Below are 15,902 nucleotides of genomic sequence, written 5' to 3'. Positions count from 1 at the left end.
AAAGTGTCCTGTGCCATGACATATGTTTAGATATTGTTACTGGAAGTAATCTAGAATTTTCATGTGCTGAAATTCATTTCTTTATTACAGCATACAAAAATAAATAAATGCTTGCTTTCTTTGAAAACCGATCATCTAAATGTCCCTCACTGTTAAGTCTATTGAGGGTTATTTGTAGGCTTAAGAGGGTCTTCTTTCTTCCTTCATTATCCCTATTCTTGCGGGCCAGACCCCCCGCCTTGCACAACACAGAGGGGAACCTGAGAGCTTTTAAAAAACAGCCCAATTTCTCGCCTTTGGAGAAGTGAAAAGAGTGCCCCGCCCCCATCTATGAAAAGAGGGATTTGATAGAGTTTCAATGTCTTCAAATCAAAGATTTAAGTCTCTAACCCCCCATCACTCAGGACCCCCCAAGGCTTACGAACCCCCTCCCATCCCGCTCTAACTGCTTTGGACTGGCCCCAGAATCCTGGTCCCAGTCCACAGTTTCTGTGGGTCTGTACGCAGAATTCACAGAGGACCTGTGTTACTTCCCTTGCGAAGAAACAGAATTATGGTGAAAATTTAGGTGGAAACCATTTCTTTTTTGGTCCCCAAAGAAGAGAAGCATGTGCCCAACCACCCCTGAGAAAAAGAACTTTCAGGGGCAAAGGAGCGAACAGGTAATTTAGAAGAAAAACAGAAAGTGGTCTCCGACTGCCCAGGACTTCCCTAGGAGTTGGGGGAGTTGGGGACGCCTGGACGCGTAGTATTTGTAATTGTGAACAAAATAAATGGAGAGCACGAAGCCTGAGGCTTCTCGGATCCTTTCCTGACCAAATTCGGGTGATTTGGTATAGGGTATTTTAATATTTTCCCCCTTTTGTGAAGTAGAACAAACACAACTTGGGCTCACCGCGGCGGCTCAGAGCCTGCCAGCCAGGCGGGCGACCGGAGCACCAATCAGCGCGCGCCTGCGCTCTATATATACGGCAGCCCGGCCCAAGCGCAGCTTCATCGGCGCTTTGCCACTTGTACCCGAGTCATAGATCTTCACCATGTCGGAGACTGCTCCTGCTGCTCCCGCCGCCGCACCTCCTGCGGAGAAGACCCCAGTCAAGAAGAAGGCTGCCAAAAAGCCGGCTGGGGCGCGCCGCAAGGCCTCCGGGCCCCCGGTGTCCGAGCTCATCACCAAGGCTGTCGCCGCCTCCAAAGAGCGCAGCGGCGTGTCTCTGGCTGCGCTCAAGAAGGCACTGGCGGCCGCCGGCTACGATGTGGAGAAGAACAACAGCCGCATCAAGCTGGGTCTCAAGAGTCTGGTGAGCAAGGGCACCCTGGTGCAGACCAAGGGCACTGGGGCTTCTGGCTCTTTCAAGCTCAACAAGAAGGCGGCCACCGGGGAGGCCAAGCCCAAGGCGAAGAAGGCGGGCGCGGCCAAGCCTAAGAAGGCTGCCGGGGCGGCTAAGAAGCCCAAGAAAGCCACGGGCGCGGCCACTCCAAAGAAAACTGCTAAGAAGACTCCGAAGAAAGCGAAGAAGCCGGCCGCAGCTGCTGTGACCAAGAAAGTAGCTAAGAGCCCCAAGAAAGCGAAGGCTGCCAAGCCCAAGAAGGCCGCCAAAAGTGCAGCGAAGGCGGTTAAGCCAAAGGCCGCCAAGCCCAAGGTTGCCAAGCCCAAGAAGGCTGCACCCAAGAAGAAGTAGGTTGTTAAATCGTCTGCTTCTAAAACCCAAAAAGGCTCTTTTCAGAGCCACCACTGATCTCAAAAAAAAAGAGCTGTATACTCGTTCTTGTGCTGTGTATCCTATGCTCTCTAGACTTTATATTCACGGGTAGGTTTGCGCGGGAGTTGTTGCAGATGGCTAGCACTACCCACGGAAGAGCAGGGCAGAGTGGTTGCTGTGAGTTTGCAGAGTTTGAACCCATTCCTGCGGGTTGCCCCTTGCTCTGCGGTGTTTTCTGTCAGCCTCCTGGTCAGCAATTGCAAGCGCTTTCCGCAGGCTTGCGTACTTGGGATTTCCGCCGGCCCCGCCCCACTCCTGTGAGGAGCGAAAACAACCACCCCTAAACCCAGCCAATTTTAGTCTTACGGGATATTCCGATTGGGCTAAAAACTCATTCAAAAGTCCCGCCTTGCTCGCCGGTTGGCTCACTCCTCCAGCCTGTGATTTTTCATCCTGTTTTTAATTGGATGGTGACTGTCCTCCATCTGTGGTCTCTAGTGTTTTGTTTTCTTTCGGTTGGGTTAGCTCTACTTGCTTGATAGAGAAATGTGTCGTATTTCGGACGTTTTCCACTTTTTTTCAAAAGTCGGCTTGCTGTCGTGGGGGCATTGGAATTAAACCCAGGGTAAGAGGGTGGGTCCTGACACTGTTGCCTCGCATTCTTAATTCCTGCTTACTCTGGCAGCAAAGGAACATTTGAAAAATGCTATAGCGGTGGCAGTGATTCTTCCACCAGAAGCAAAGCTGCACCAGGGATCTGTTCCTTGCACCTTTTAACTTTATAAGCAAATGTGTGATGATTTGACAGCATAAAAAACAGCTTTTAGTCGGCCATTTTGTCCTGGCCGGCCAGTCAAGGATCCTCCTTTTCGGGAACCTCGACATCTGAAAATCGCAGATACTTTAAACGCCTTTTTGTGCAATCCAAATGCTTCTACGCTAAGTAGGAAAAAAATGTAGACTGGTAAAGTTTTGAAACGTGTGTATATGGGACGGGGTGGCTTTTTAAATACAGGGCTTTTTTTTTTTTTCCATTAACTTGTAAGTGGATTCTTTCATTTTCATGGCATTTCTCCTGGGTAGAGAATTTCTCAAGACCGTTTACCAGGGAAGGGGCTTCTGCAGACCTGCAGCTCAGTTTTTCAACCACAAGGACGAATCTGTGAGTTAATTCCTGCATTAGTGGTAGGGGCCACGGAGTTCATTCCTAGTCTTAGTCACTGTATGGAGAAACCAAAAGGTCTAGTGGATAAAATGCGTAGAGTGGTAACCAAACTGCAAAGAAAAGCAGAGATGAGAGATGTATAGAAAAGGTTGCAATGTCTGTATTAAAGACACCTCCTGAGTTCCTGGTTCTTTGAGCTGCCTGAACTCCTGCCACAGGGGACCTTTCCACTTAGCTCAGGTTGGGTCAAGTTGCAATAGCAGAAGACCTAATAAAGACACTCCAAAGCAAATCACAGTTACGGCTTATAGTAATAGCACCATGTTCTTTTATGTTCCTATTTTCTGTCAATTTCATTTTCACATCCACTCTTAAAAGACAGGGGACAAACCAACCTAAGCAAAAGTTGATTCTCTCATTTTTCTCTAAACCTCTTGTGAATGCCCTTTTGTAGTGTAAATTTATTGGGTTTATATAGTTGATCCTAACACTGAACGTTTCCTGCAACTGTATTTGCATAAATGAAAGATGTTCTTTACTTTCAAATAAAACATATTCATCAAAAACAAATATAACTATTCTCTAGTAAGGCTGGAGGGAAAGTTCATTCACAGAGAGCTCCTTTCAGTTCAGTTCAGTTCAGTCGCTCAGTCGTGTCCGACTCTGCGACCCCATGAATCGCAGCACGCCAGGCCTCCCTGTCCATCACCAACTCCTGGAGTTCACTCAGACTCATGTCCATTGAGTCAGTGATGCCATCCAGCCATCTCATCCTCTGTCGTCCCCGTCTCCTCCTGCCCCCAATCTCTCCCAGCATCAAAGTCTTTTCCAATGAGTCAACTCTTCACATGAGGTGGCCAAAGTACTGGAGTTTCAGCTTTAGCATCATTCCTTCCAAAGAAATCCCAGGGCTGATCTCCTTCAGAATGGACTGGTTGGATCTCCTTGCAGTCCAAGGGACTCTCAAATCTCTCATTTCACCTAGTCTTTAGATAATCTTCAACAGTTTCCTCAGTTTTATCCAACTTCTTAAATTATGTTCCCTTCCCTCACTGTGAGGGAAGTTTACATAGTTGACTGACTGGGGTCTAATAACCCATTCATTTGAATCTAAAAATTAGCTAGTTTAACAAAAAGTCCCTTGTCACAATTTGGTTTATAAAACCTAAACTTTAACATTATTAATATCATTTTCAATATTCAATTATAATAAAATATTGAGAACAGCATTAATATTTTAATTGGCCAAAATAGCTGACTAGCCAGCAATGACAATGAATACTGCATAAACTGCTGACTGATAAATAATGAAAATTCATGAAATTTTCATGTATGATAGAAATGTAACAGAAATTAAAGTCTCCTTGTAAATCATTATTCTACTTCTTTCTGTACATACTCAGTGTTTTCATGCTGAAAAAGTAAATATCTTATTACTTCCCCTAGGCAATGCTCTAGGTATCATATTTTCTGTGCTTGAGGGAGATATAAAAGGTAACTTTGTGTTTCAAATCCATGCCAAAGAGAAACAGGCCCAGTACTAGATATGATTACATCATTAAAGAATTTCAGAAGGGAACAGGGATTTAGGGCGCAGTAGTAACAGCAATAGTGTTTTGAAGTAGCTTTTTTTTTTTTTCCCCTCTCTCCTTTGGACGTGTCATAAGGCAAGTGGAATTTTATTTCCCTAACCCGGAATCAAACCCATGCCACCCTGTAGAGAGTACAGAGTCTTAACCACAAGACTGCCAGGGAAGTGTCAATATCTGGCATGTCTTGAACACTAATTTACAAGGTGTCAAGCACTGTTGCTGAGCACTCTTCATTTATTTTCAAACACATTCTTGTCACAGTGCTTTGAGGTAGGTGCCATTATTACCGAGGCTTGGTCACATTAAGGACATAACTATTTACTTTCTGATCAGTAAACCAGTACAATAACCCTCCATGAAGAGTGCTGTTCCTCCGAAACATGGTAAAGAACCACATATGTCTTAAATTTTTTTCTTGTAGCCACATTTTTAAAAAGTAAAACAAGTAAAATCATTTCAATAATATTTAACCCACTAAAATAAAAATATTATTTCAACAAGTAAGGTAAAAATATTAGATTTTTAACTTCTATTTTTCATACTCTTTGAAATGTGGCATGTATTTTACACTTCAGCTCATCTCAGTTTAGACTAGCCACAGTTTCATGTGCTTAATAGACACAAATGGCTAGTGGTTATTGTTTTGAACAATACAGCTCTATAGTCAGAGAAAGCAATGGCACCCCACTCCAGTACTCTTGCCTGGAAAATCCCATGGATGGAGGACCTGGTAGGCTGCAGTCCATGAGGTTGCTAAGAGTGGGACAGGACTGAATGACTTCACTTTCACTTTTCACTTTCATGCATTGGAGAAGGAAATGGCAACCCACTCCAGTGTTCTTGCCTGGAGAATCCTAGAGATGGGGGAGCCTGGTGGGCTGCCGTCTATAGGGTCGTACAGAGTCGGACACGACTGAAGTGACTTAGCAGCAGCAGCTCTATAGTAAATACTGAAAGGAAGACACAAGAAAATATTTACCCTGGAGTAGAATTTAGACGTTTCCAAGGAAATAACTATGATGACCTGGTCCTGAAGTCTAAGACTAAAGATCATCAAGTACACTTGGTTATCCCTAGGATCTGATGTTTCTTCTGGCCATCCTGCCCACCTCACCTCATACCAGGCTTCTGACCACAGGAATCTCATAACAGATTTTAGCAAAAGCCAGGCCACTGTAGGCCCTCCCTGTTCATCCTGAGGCAGCCCAGTCTCCAAGAGAGAGTTTCTGTTGAGGGGGAAACTAGGTGTGATCATCCATTTCTGGATAATCTATCTTATTGATCAAAAATATTTAGTTTGGGTTTGGCGTGAGACTTCCTGGCAACGATAACTTCCTCCTCTATTAAATAGAGACAGTGAGAGAACTTGCCTTTCAGGGTTGTAGCAAGTGTTATATACAATAATTTAGATCAATTAGATCATGCAGTACTTGATCCATGGAAAACTATCAGTGTTAGTTATTAGACTGACTCTTCCAAGGAATCCATGGTTTTATTTTCTTCCTTGCATAAGGACCTCTCTAAAGGTGGTGATATTCAGTACAGAGTGGATCAGTAACACCTGTAAAGTTGTCCCAGCGAATTTAACTGGACTGAAAGTGTTCCCATTGCTCAGAGTTGACTTTATGTCCTCTTAATGAAGTTTCTTCTCCTGGTATATCTTTTTGAAAATGGTACCATCATCCAAAGCATCATGCAAAGCAGTGCTCTATGCCAGATTACTGAGAGTCATCCAAGACCAGTGATTCTCAACAGGATACTCTGCTGAAGTATGGTAGAACCGAGAAGTAGGAGGGCAGGGAAGGCCATATGTAATTTGGAAAAGCATAGCCAGTGCTGAGAGGCAGATTTACCCTGAAGATATGAAACTCAAGTGTCAGACTCTGTACTTCCAAGGCCCTGGAAGGGGCCCCTGGGAGTATAGTCTGTTCATGTGCTCTCATTTAAAAGAAATTCTTTTAAAAGTTGGCATTTTTAATTAAGGATGGTTAAAACCTTTATTTCCACTCAATGTTCTCTTCTGTTACAATTCATCTTTGTCTGATTATGTTGGGATATTGATGAGAATATTTAGGACTTGAGAACATTTACTGAATCTAAATTTTGTTTGGGGTTAATGAAATATATAAAGTGATGTGTAGATTTGTTCATATATAGTTCACTTGTTGCTAGCCAGTCTAAGAATATCTTCAGGGAATACTACTTATCACTGACAAAAAGTGAAAAGTGAAATTGAAAAGTCGTGTCTGACTGTTTGCAATCCCATGGACTTTAGCCCCCCAGGTTCCTCTGTCCTTGGAGATTCTCCAGGAAAGAGTACAAGAGTGGGTTGCCATGCCTTTCTCCAGGGGAATCTTCCTGACCCAAGGATAGAACCTGGGTCTCCTGCATTATTGGTAGATTCCTTACCATCTGAGCCACTGACAAACTCATCTAAATTATTGGTAAGAAATTGGAGTAAATGTCATTTATCCGTGTGCCCAGTAATGGGAGTAAGTACATAGTGAAAAATTGAGATGTGAAATGTATAAAGTAGAAGCTAGTCTTTGAAGAATTCTTCCAAATTTTAAAACTCACATATGAAAATTTGACAGGGGATTTTCCAAATTTGAAAACAAGCCTTAAAGCGTTGCTTGACATTACTTGTAGTGCTTTAAAGCTGAAATTCTTCTCTAAGTTATCAAGAGGATAAAACAAGTTGTGATCGATCATCTTAAGTGAATACTGAATTCTCTCCCCTGTTGACCTAATACACTCTACGGAAAATATTACTGAACATTCTCCTTTAAAGATGAAACCATCAAAAATATAGGCAAATACAGCATTATAATTTTGTATTCAAGTTAATAACTGTGGCATTTTTCTGAGTTTAGTAAACCTTTACCTGGGCTTTCCATCTTTTCGTACTTTGTGATGCCTCACTGTTACAGTTGCTTTAAATGAAATTGTGGGTGGCTCTAAAAAGAGCCTTTTTTAAGTACAGAGAAAACAACTTTATGCCCTCTCCCCGCGGATGCGGCGGGCAAGCTGGATGTCCTTGGGCATGATGGTGACGCGCTTGGCGTGGATGGCACACAGGTTGGTGTCCTCGAAGAGCCCCACCAGGTAGGCCTCGCACGCTTCCTGCAGCGCCATCACGGCCGAACTCTGGAAGCGCAGGTCAGTCTTGAAATCCTGCGCGATCTCGCGCACCAGCCGCTGGAACGGCAGCTTGCGAATCAACAGCTCCGTGGACTTCTGGTAGCGGCGGATCTCACGTAGAGCTACCGTGCCGGGCCGGTAACGGTGCGGCTTCTTCACGCCGCCGGTGGCCGGCGCGCTCTTGCGGGCCGCCTTAGTGGCCAGTTGTTTACGCGGCGCTTTGCCGCCGGTGGACTTCCGAGCAGTCTGCTTAGTACGAGCCATCACAAAAGAGTGATCACAAACCAAAGGTCTGGTAAAAGCGCAAGTAGTTGCCTTTAAATATAGTTGGAAGCATTCTGATTGGTCTCGGAATTTTTCAAAAGTACCGCGCGATAAAACCATTGGCTAAAAAGTGACCGGGAGAGACCGGTTAATTACGAGAGAATCTGATTGGATGAATTACTTTTACAGCTATTTTCTATGCCTTTATTTATTTATTTTTATGCCTTTTTTTTTTTTTTAATCTAGGCTACCTGAAGGAATTTTCCTAAATTGTTTCATCTTATTGCCAACTTCAACGTACATAACGAGCCATTTAGGCACCATGTTAACTTTTGATTCAGTATACGGGTGGGACCTGATATTCCTAATTCTTCACACGTTCTCAAGATTGTCAGTATTTCTGATCCAATCCTAAATTGAGTACAATTGTTCTTTCTACCCCACAGTAGGATTAGCTTTAAGTAAATCTCGAACTACCAGGACTACCACCTTCTAACTTTGGTCATCAGATCTCCCCTAATTCGGAGTTTATCGTCTGTAAAACTACATGCCAGGGCCCCTGGGTGGATGATTTTAAAAAATCAAATGCATGCAAAGGTGGAATTGATGACATATATACACTGGATCCCGATAAACTTCCATCGGAAAAAAAAATTTTGTTTTAAAATTTTGAACGCAAAAAGGCAAGAGAAAACATCTTGACAAGAGTAATTGCTTTTTGTTATCCTCAAGACTAAGTACTGCTCTAGTTTCCCTTTCTCTTTATAAAGGCCCTTGTGGATTACCAAGGTTTCGCCAGCTATGCACTAAAATAATGCTTGTGAGAACATTTCCAGAGTCTTTGTTTTAATGTCATTCATCTTTTTACAAACAATCACCTACGCAGCATAACCTGGCTACCAGCTTTTTTTTTTTTTTTTTCAATGAAAATGTGGATGGCTGTGAAAAGAGCCTTTAAATAGTTTATTAAAGAGTTTCTTCTTTTGTCTAGGCTTTACCTCCCCTTCGCCTTGTGGTGACTCTCGGTCTTGGGCAGCAGCACCGCCTGGATGTTGGGCAGGACGCCGCCCTGAGCGATGGTGACTTTGCCCAGCAGCTTGTTCAGCTCCTCGTCGTTGCGGTTAGCCAACTGCAGGTGACGCGAGATGATGCTGGCCTTCTTCTTGTCCCGGGCCGCGTCGCCGCCAGCTCCAGAATCTCGGCCGTCAGGTACTCCAGCACCGCCGCCAAGTACACCAGAGCGCCGGCTCCAACCCGCTCGGTATAGTTGCCCTTGCGGAGCAGGCGGTGCACTCCCCCTACTAGAAATTGTAAACCAGCCCGGGAAGACCGAGTTTTGGCTTTAGCTCGAGTTTTGCCTTCTTGTTTACCACATCCAGACATAGTTACTTTGTAAAACTGAACAGCAAAACCGGTGAGCAGGAAAAAAAAAAAAACGCTGGACGACCAAGGCGGGGGCGGAGAGGGGGGGATATTTTTCTAACAGACAGTAGAGGGATGCGCCAGTTAGGTCTCCTATTGGTCAAAAGTTCGATACTTTTCTATCCAGTAGAAAGAGAAAATGTGTATCCCTTATTTGCATAAACCCCTCCCTCCAGACCTTAGTGAAACTGTACTGATCTTACCCAATCAAAATGAGAATTCTTCATTCCTCATTTACATTGAAGCACTATAAATAAATGGTTTTTAAACTCACGCTGCTTAGCTTAATCGCGGAGGCTACCGCCTAACGTTTCGACGGCAAAACAATGCCTGAGCCGTCTAAATCTGCTCCGGCTCCTAAAAAAGGCTCTAAGAAAGCCATCACTAAGGCACAGAAGAAAGATGGCAAAAAACGCAAGCGCAGTCGTAAAGAGAGCTACTCTATTTATGTGTACAAGGTTCTGAAGCAGGTCCATCCAGATACTGGTATCTCATCTAAGGCCATGGGTATCATGAACTCCTTTGTGAACGACATTTTCGAGCGCATCGCGGGCGAGGCGTCACGCCTGGCGCATTACAACAAGCGCTCGACTATCACATCCAGGGAGATCCAGACGGCCGTGCGCCTGCTGCTGCCCGGGGAGCTGGCCAAGCATGCTGTCTCTGAGGGTACCAAGGCCGTCACTAAATATACCAGCTCCAAATGAGTGCCTGCATAGGCAGTTAATCCAAAGGCTCTTTTCAGAGCCACCCACTTTATCGAAGAAAGACTGTAACTGCCGTTTTCTCGCGCGGTAAATGCAATTCTGTCCTATTGATTAGATTTAAGCATCTACATCTACTCTAGTGGAGTTAATAGTTTGAAGCAATTTTGGAGCCAGAACCTCTAGCTACTTGAAAGGCCTCTTGGCATTAAAGAGACATTCCCCAAAAGACACATTTTCCCGTTTCCCATGGACTAAGCATCCAGATGCTTGGAAATGCTCACTCTTCTCGAGGCCTCATAAAATTTTTGGTGGTGATTAGAATTTTCCTCCCGGGTAAGGAAGTGGTTGGGGGGATTTCAGTGTCCTGATCCTCAGGACACCTTTATGCAGGTTGCCTTTTCAGGGTAGGTTGCGGGGAAGGCAAATCAGTGGGGTTTTCTCCCTGTTATTGGGGAAACTAAGCAAAATCACCTGTCGTTCCTTAGTAAACCGCGGACACTTTTATAAGGTATTAACTCAAACTCTGCACATGGTTGAAATGAGATTTTCTAATTTTTCATTATAATTACATAGTGATGGAAACAACCAATGTAAAGCCGTTTCCATTTTTCTTGCATTCCTGATATCTTGGTTCCAGTTTCCTGGATCATTTACCTTCCTGGGATGGCACTAAGAAGGGGTTGAAAGTGTGGCACTCCCAATTCGAGGAGGGGAAAATGGTTTGAATTTCCTGACTTCCCCATCTGGTGTCACCTCATTTGCAGACTAGGAGGGCCCTAGGTGGAGAGGAAGTTGTGCTAATTTTTCTTGGGAAATTTTTTAAAAGAACATACTACTCCCCAAATAATCCTGATAGGAAGGGCCTTGGTTGTGGAAAAGGAATCAGTGGGGCTGGATGAGGGGAAGAGCCACGAATAGTCAGCGGTTGACTGCATATTAAAAAGGTAGGGGAAAGTCTTTTCTTTGGTTTATGAGCACCATATTTAGGTGACATACATCAGCGTGTTTGGATAAGGAAATAAAAACTCGAAGTAGAATTTCTCAAAAAGACCACTTTAAAATTTTGAAGTTAAATGAACTTTTCCGAGATCCCACACAATTTAGGTTACTGCTATATGGGAAGACTTCCCTGTCTCAGCATACATAAAACATAGTCATGAAAGAGAAGCTTGTCTTAGAAGGTAAAATTCTTGGTTTTTAGATTGTAACCCCCTCCCCTCATCTCTGGGGGGAAAAGAAAGAAAGATTGAACTCAAGCTGCAGTTTCAGAATTGCTCTCTGGAAGGGATGAGATCTTGGTGGTAATATAATCTCAGCCTCTTCAAAATTATCTCCTGGGGTAGAAGTTATTTGCCTGCTTGCTTGCGTCTATCTTCCTTCTCCTTGCCCCTTCCTTTCTTCCTTATAGTTGATATTTTACAGAACTGTATACAGTCAGCAAAAACAAGACCAGGAGCTGACTGTGGCTCAGATCATGAACTCCTTATTGCCAAATTCAGACTTAAATTGAAGAAAGTAGGGAAAACCACTAGACCATTCAGGTATGACCTAAATCAAATCTTTTATGATTATGCACTGGAAGTGAGAAATAGATTTAAGGGACTAGATCTGATAGAGTGCCTGATGAACTATGGATGGAGGTTCATGACACTGTAGAAGCAAGACCATCCCCAAGAAAAAGAAATGCAAAAAAGCAAAATGGCTGTCTGAGGAGGGCTTACAAATAGCTGTGAAAAGAAGAGAAGTGAAAAGCAAAGGAGAAAAGGAAAGATATACCCATTTGAATGCAGAGTTCCAAAGAATAGCAAGGATAGATAAGAAAGCCTTCCTCAGTGATCAGTGCAAAGAAATAGAGGAAAATAATAGAATGGGAAAGACTAGAGAACTCTTCAAGATCATTAGAGATATTAAGGAAACATTTCATGCAAAGATGGGCTCAATAAAGGACAGAAATGGTAGGGACCTAACAGAAGCAGAAGATATTAAGAAGAGGTGGCAAGAATACACAGAAGAACTGTACAAAAAAGATCTTCACGACCCAGATAATCACGAAGGTGTGATCACTCACCTAGAGCCAGACATCCTGGAATGTGAAGTCAAATGGGCCTTAGGAAGCATCACTATGAACAATGCTAGTGGAGGTGATGGAATTTCAGATGAACTATTTCAAATCCTAAAAGATGATGCTGTGAAAGTGCTGCACTCAATAGGCCAGTAAATTTGGAAAACTCAGCAGTGGCCACAGGACTGGAAAAGGTCAGTTTTCATTCCAAGCCCAAAGAAAGGCAATGCCAAAGAATGCTCAAACTACTGCACAATTGCACTCATCTCACATGCTAGTAAAGTAATGCTCAATATTCTCCAAGCCAGGCTTCAGCAATACGTGAACCGTGAACTTCCTGATGTTCAAGCTGGATTCAGAAAAGGCAGAGAACCAGAGATCAAACTGCCAACACCCACTGGATCATGGAAAAAGGAAGAGAGTTCCAGAAAAACATCTATTTCTGCTTTATTGACTATGCCAAAGCCTTTGACTGTGTGGATCACAATAAACTGTGGAAAATTCTGAGAGAGAAGGGAATACCAGAACACCTGACCTGCCTCTTGAGAAACCTGTATGCAGATCAGGAAGCAACAGTTAGAACTGGACATGGAACAACAGATTGGTTCCCAATAGTAAAAGGAGTATGTCAAGGCTGTATATTATCACCCTGCTTATTTAACTTCTATGCAGAGTACATCATGAGAAATGCTGGGCTGGAAGAAGCACAAGCTGGAATCAAGATTGCCAGGAGAAATATCAATAACCTCAGATATGCAGATGACACCACCCTTATGGCAGAAAGTCAAGAAAAACTAAAGAGCATCTTGATGAATATGAAAGAAGAGAGTGAAAAAGTAGGCTGAAAATTCAACATTCAGAAAACTAAGAACATGGCATCCATTCCCATCACTTCATGGCAAATAGATGGGGAAACAGTGGAACAATGGCTGACTTTATTTTGGGGGGGCTCCAAAATCACTGCAGATGGTGACTGCAGCCAAGAAATTAAGACGCTTAGTCCTTGGAAAGAAAGTTATGACCAACCTAGACCACATATTGAAAAGCAGAGACATTACTTTGCCAACAAAGGTTCGTCTAGTCAAGGCTATGGTTTTTCCTGTGGTCATGTATGGATGTGAGAGTTGGACTGTAAAGAAAGCTGAGCACCAAAGAATTGATGCTTTTGAACTGTGGTGTTGGAGAAGACTCTTGAGAGTCCCTTGGACTACAAGGAGATCCAACCAGTCCATCCTAAAGGAGATCAGTCCTGGGTGTTCACTGGAAGGACTGACTCCAATACATTGGCCACATGTTGCGAAGAGCTAACTCATTGGAAAAGACTCTGATGCTGGGAGGGATTGGGGACAGGAGAAGAAGGGGATAACAGAGGATGAGATGGTTGAGTGGAGTCACTGACTCAATGGACATGAGTTTGTGTAAACTCTGGGAGTTAGTGATGGACAGGGAGGCCTGGCATGCTTTTGTCCATTGGGTCACAAAGAGTCAGACACGACTGAGCAACTGAACTGAACTGATACCATTAAATGCAAGCCCAAACCAAACCCTGGGCCTCCTAATCTCAAAGGTAGGCCCTTCTGACATCTGTACAAATAAATACATGGCTGATCTTTAACAAGCCAAAAAAAAAAGTTATATGACTGGACTTCAGGCTAGCCTTCAAAACTATAGTAGAGGAATGATGAGAAGCCAAAAGTAAAATTCATACATCTCCCCAGTTAATTCTAATGAGCTACCAACTTTACTCATTGAAGTGTGACAGGGAAGAGGCAAAGTCTTCCACCATGTTGGAACTGTGACTTTAACCTTTGCTGCTGTGGCTTTTGTTATCATAATCACTAAAAGCATGCTGTCTATAGCTGTAAGCAGACCTGTTTGAGGAAAGTAGCTATCACCCTAGGTAACTACAGTATAATTTGAACTAGGACTGTAGACATGGCCGATTATAATTAAAATTCTTTTCTGAGTCTCACTCTTTCTATTTGGCCCAGCAAACATTTGTTTACAAAACATTTGTCTTTTTTCATTTTACAGTGAATTGCCTGTGGACTGCCCTTTGAAGTCCCAAGCCCCTAACCCCTAATCTGAGATAGCATAACAAGCGTCAACTGTGTAACTTGTCCTTGGGTCTAATTTTTATTTCATCCAACCCCCAAATGAAACTAAATTTGACTTTTCCCTGTAAATCAGTCTCATACCAGTTTAATTCTTAGATCAGCTTGAAAAACCTAGAAGGGTAGAGGATTCTTTTTTCCTCTCCAAGACCACAAGGGCACACGATGTCATCATCTAGAACACAGGCATTTAACACTGCTCACCAAATATATGTGAATAAATGCTGAATGTATACTTCTCTTAAGTTCTCTTCATCCTTCTGATTCACAGTGATTTTTCTTCTCCCTGGGCTCTTATTTATTGTTTGAAATCTTCCGTTTTAGATGCCGACTATGCTGTACTACTTAAACTTCAGGTATACAACCCCCTGCCTCCTCTCCACCATCCTTTTCAAAATAGTATGAAGTCTTTGAGGTAGCATCTATCTTTTTACAACTCCCTTATGGGTTTTGAAACATTTCAGACACTGAGCCAGTGTTACGGATATGTATTGCTGTTGTCCATGGTGAAGATAATAATAAAAAGGAAGTGAATATTGCTGAGAAAAAGTCATAGTAGTCATAAGACTTGAGAGAAGGTAAAAAAGAAACTCTTCTTGGTTGCCTGAATCAAAACATGGTTCTCTGACAGAATTGGTTTAAGAGCAATTTTTTTCTAACCAGGTTCCTGTTCCTTTTACCATCTTGCTTAGGAGTTAGTAGACTTAGAGGCTCGAGTCCTCGAAAATTCCTGAAATGATAATCCACATCCTTCTGGGCCCCATCTATTTCTATTTCATGGACCATTATAAGAAAAAAGTGGCAAGATTTCACTTGGCAACTTTTCAATTTTAGGTTCCTCGACATGAGAGCTTAAGACCAAAGACTCTGTACTAATATTTATATAGTGTATTACAGTATATACTGTAATCTCATTTTGAGTATTTATATGCTATGGGGGTGGTTTGTTCTTTCATTTCTTAGGAGTCCGGAGACTTACGTGCTGCAGTTTTTAGTTCTTTAACAGCAAGAAGTCCAGTACGATATGCGTGATGATGGGGTTTTCTGCAGTAATTAGTGTCCTGCGGGTGGGAGCCAAGTGAGAAAAAAAGGGAAGGTGGGAAGGTTGGGAGTGGCACTGGGGAATGATGATCGTTTTCCAGCCAGGAGTTTGGAATCCTTGGTCCCATTCAACTCAGTGTTATTTAGCCAAAGCAAATAAACTGCGTCTGTTTCGCGTTCTCTAAAATGAGGACAGGTCTCTACATGCCTCCCAGGTGATCCTGGAAGGCCTCATAGGTAAGTTGAATGAAATGGAACTTTTTACTGTTCAGATAGGTTAAGTCTTGGGCCGAGATAAAAACACTATTATTTCTTCTTTTCGTTTTCCCTGTTAAAAGAGTTAGAAGAGATAAACACTGAGCATACTAATATTCACCTCTTAAATATTATCTTTACGAATTATTCTGAATTTATTCCTTTCTAAAAATTGAGTCATAATTCCAATAGCTAAAAATTCAGAACAATGAAAATAGCCACTCCTGCTTCTTTTAAGAACAGTCGTTTTGAGAAAACCAAATAACTCCATTATTAATAGTATTAAAAGTCCATCAGACTGGGTGAGAAAGCCTTGTATGCAAATAAAGGATGCAGGTTCCGACTTCCCATAGGTTCAACATAGCAACCAATGGGAAGAGTGTACAACTAACTTCTATTTACTATAGACTTTTATTAGTACTTTTTTCAGAAAGTTTTT

At 42.8% G+C, this 15,902-nt stretch overlaps 3 protein-coding genes and 1 pseudogene across 3 annotated transcripts in view; 2 read left to right on the top strand and 2 right to left on the bottom strand.

The window, feature by feature from the left end:
- The window catches only part of LOC120870473, a 60,879-nt gene that overhangs the window by 28,168 nt on the left and 16,809 nt on the right, over positions 1-15,902 (bottom strand). Inside the window, exon 3 of the mRNA XM_040250138.1 lies at positions 7,532-7,890. Coding sequence (XP_040106072.1) covers positions 7,532-7,890 — 359 coding nt within the window. The remainder of the gene's footprint in view (positions 1-7,531; positions 7,891-15,902) is intronic.
- H1-2 (H1.2 linker histone, cluster member) lies at positions 994-3,157 on the top strand. The gene has a single exon (XM_040250066.1). The coding sequence runs from the start codon at positions 1,038-1,040 to the stop codon at positions 1,677-1,679; it is 642 nt and encodes a 213-aa protein (XP_040106000.1). The 5' UTR covers positions 994-1,037; the 3' UTR covers positions 1,680-3,157.
- On the bottom strand, positions 8,785-9,286 carry LOC120870429 (annotated as a pseudogene).
- On the top strand, positions 9,588-9,991 carry LOC120870450 (histone H2B type 1-B). Its single transcript, XM_040250113.1, has one exon. It carries the CDS (start codon positions 9,611-9,613, stop codon positions 9,989-9,991), a length of 381 nt encoding a protein of 126 aa, XP_040106047.1. The 5' UTR covers positions 9,588-9,610.

Source organism: Oryx dammah, unplaced genomic scaffold (genome assembly GCF_014754425.2).
Source record: "Oryx dammah isolate SB20612 unplaced genomic scaffold, SCBI_Odam_1.1 HiC_scaffold_11, whole genome shotgun sequence".
Classification (NCBI taxonomy): Eukaryota; Metazoa; Chordata; class Mammalia; order Artiodactyla; family Bovidae; genus Oryx; species Oryx dammah.
This window is presented reverse-complemented; position numbering and strand designations above follow the sequence as displayed.

What these genes read in the sequence shown, in the direction of transcription:
- H1-2 (XM_040250066.1), top strand. Translation starts at nt 1,038, where the DNA reads ATGTCGGAGACTGCTCCTGCTGCTCCCGCCGCCGCACCTCCTGCGGAG.
- LOC120870450 (XM_040250113.1), top strand. Translation starts at nt 9,611, where the DNA reads ATGCCTGAGCCGTCTAAATCTGCTCCGGCTCCTAAAAAAGGCTCTAAG.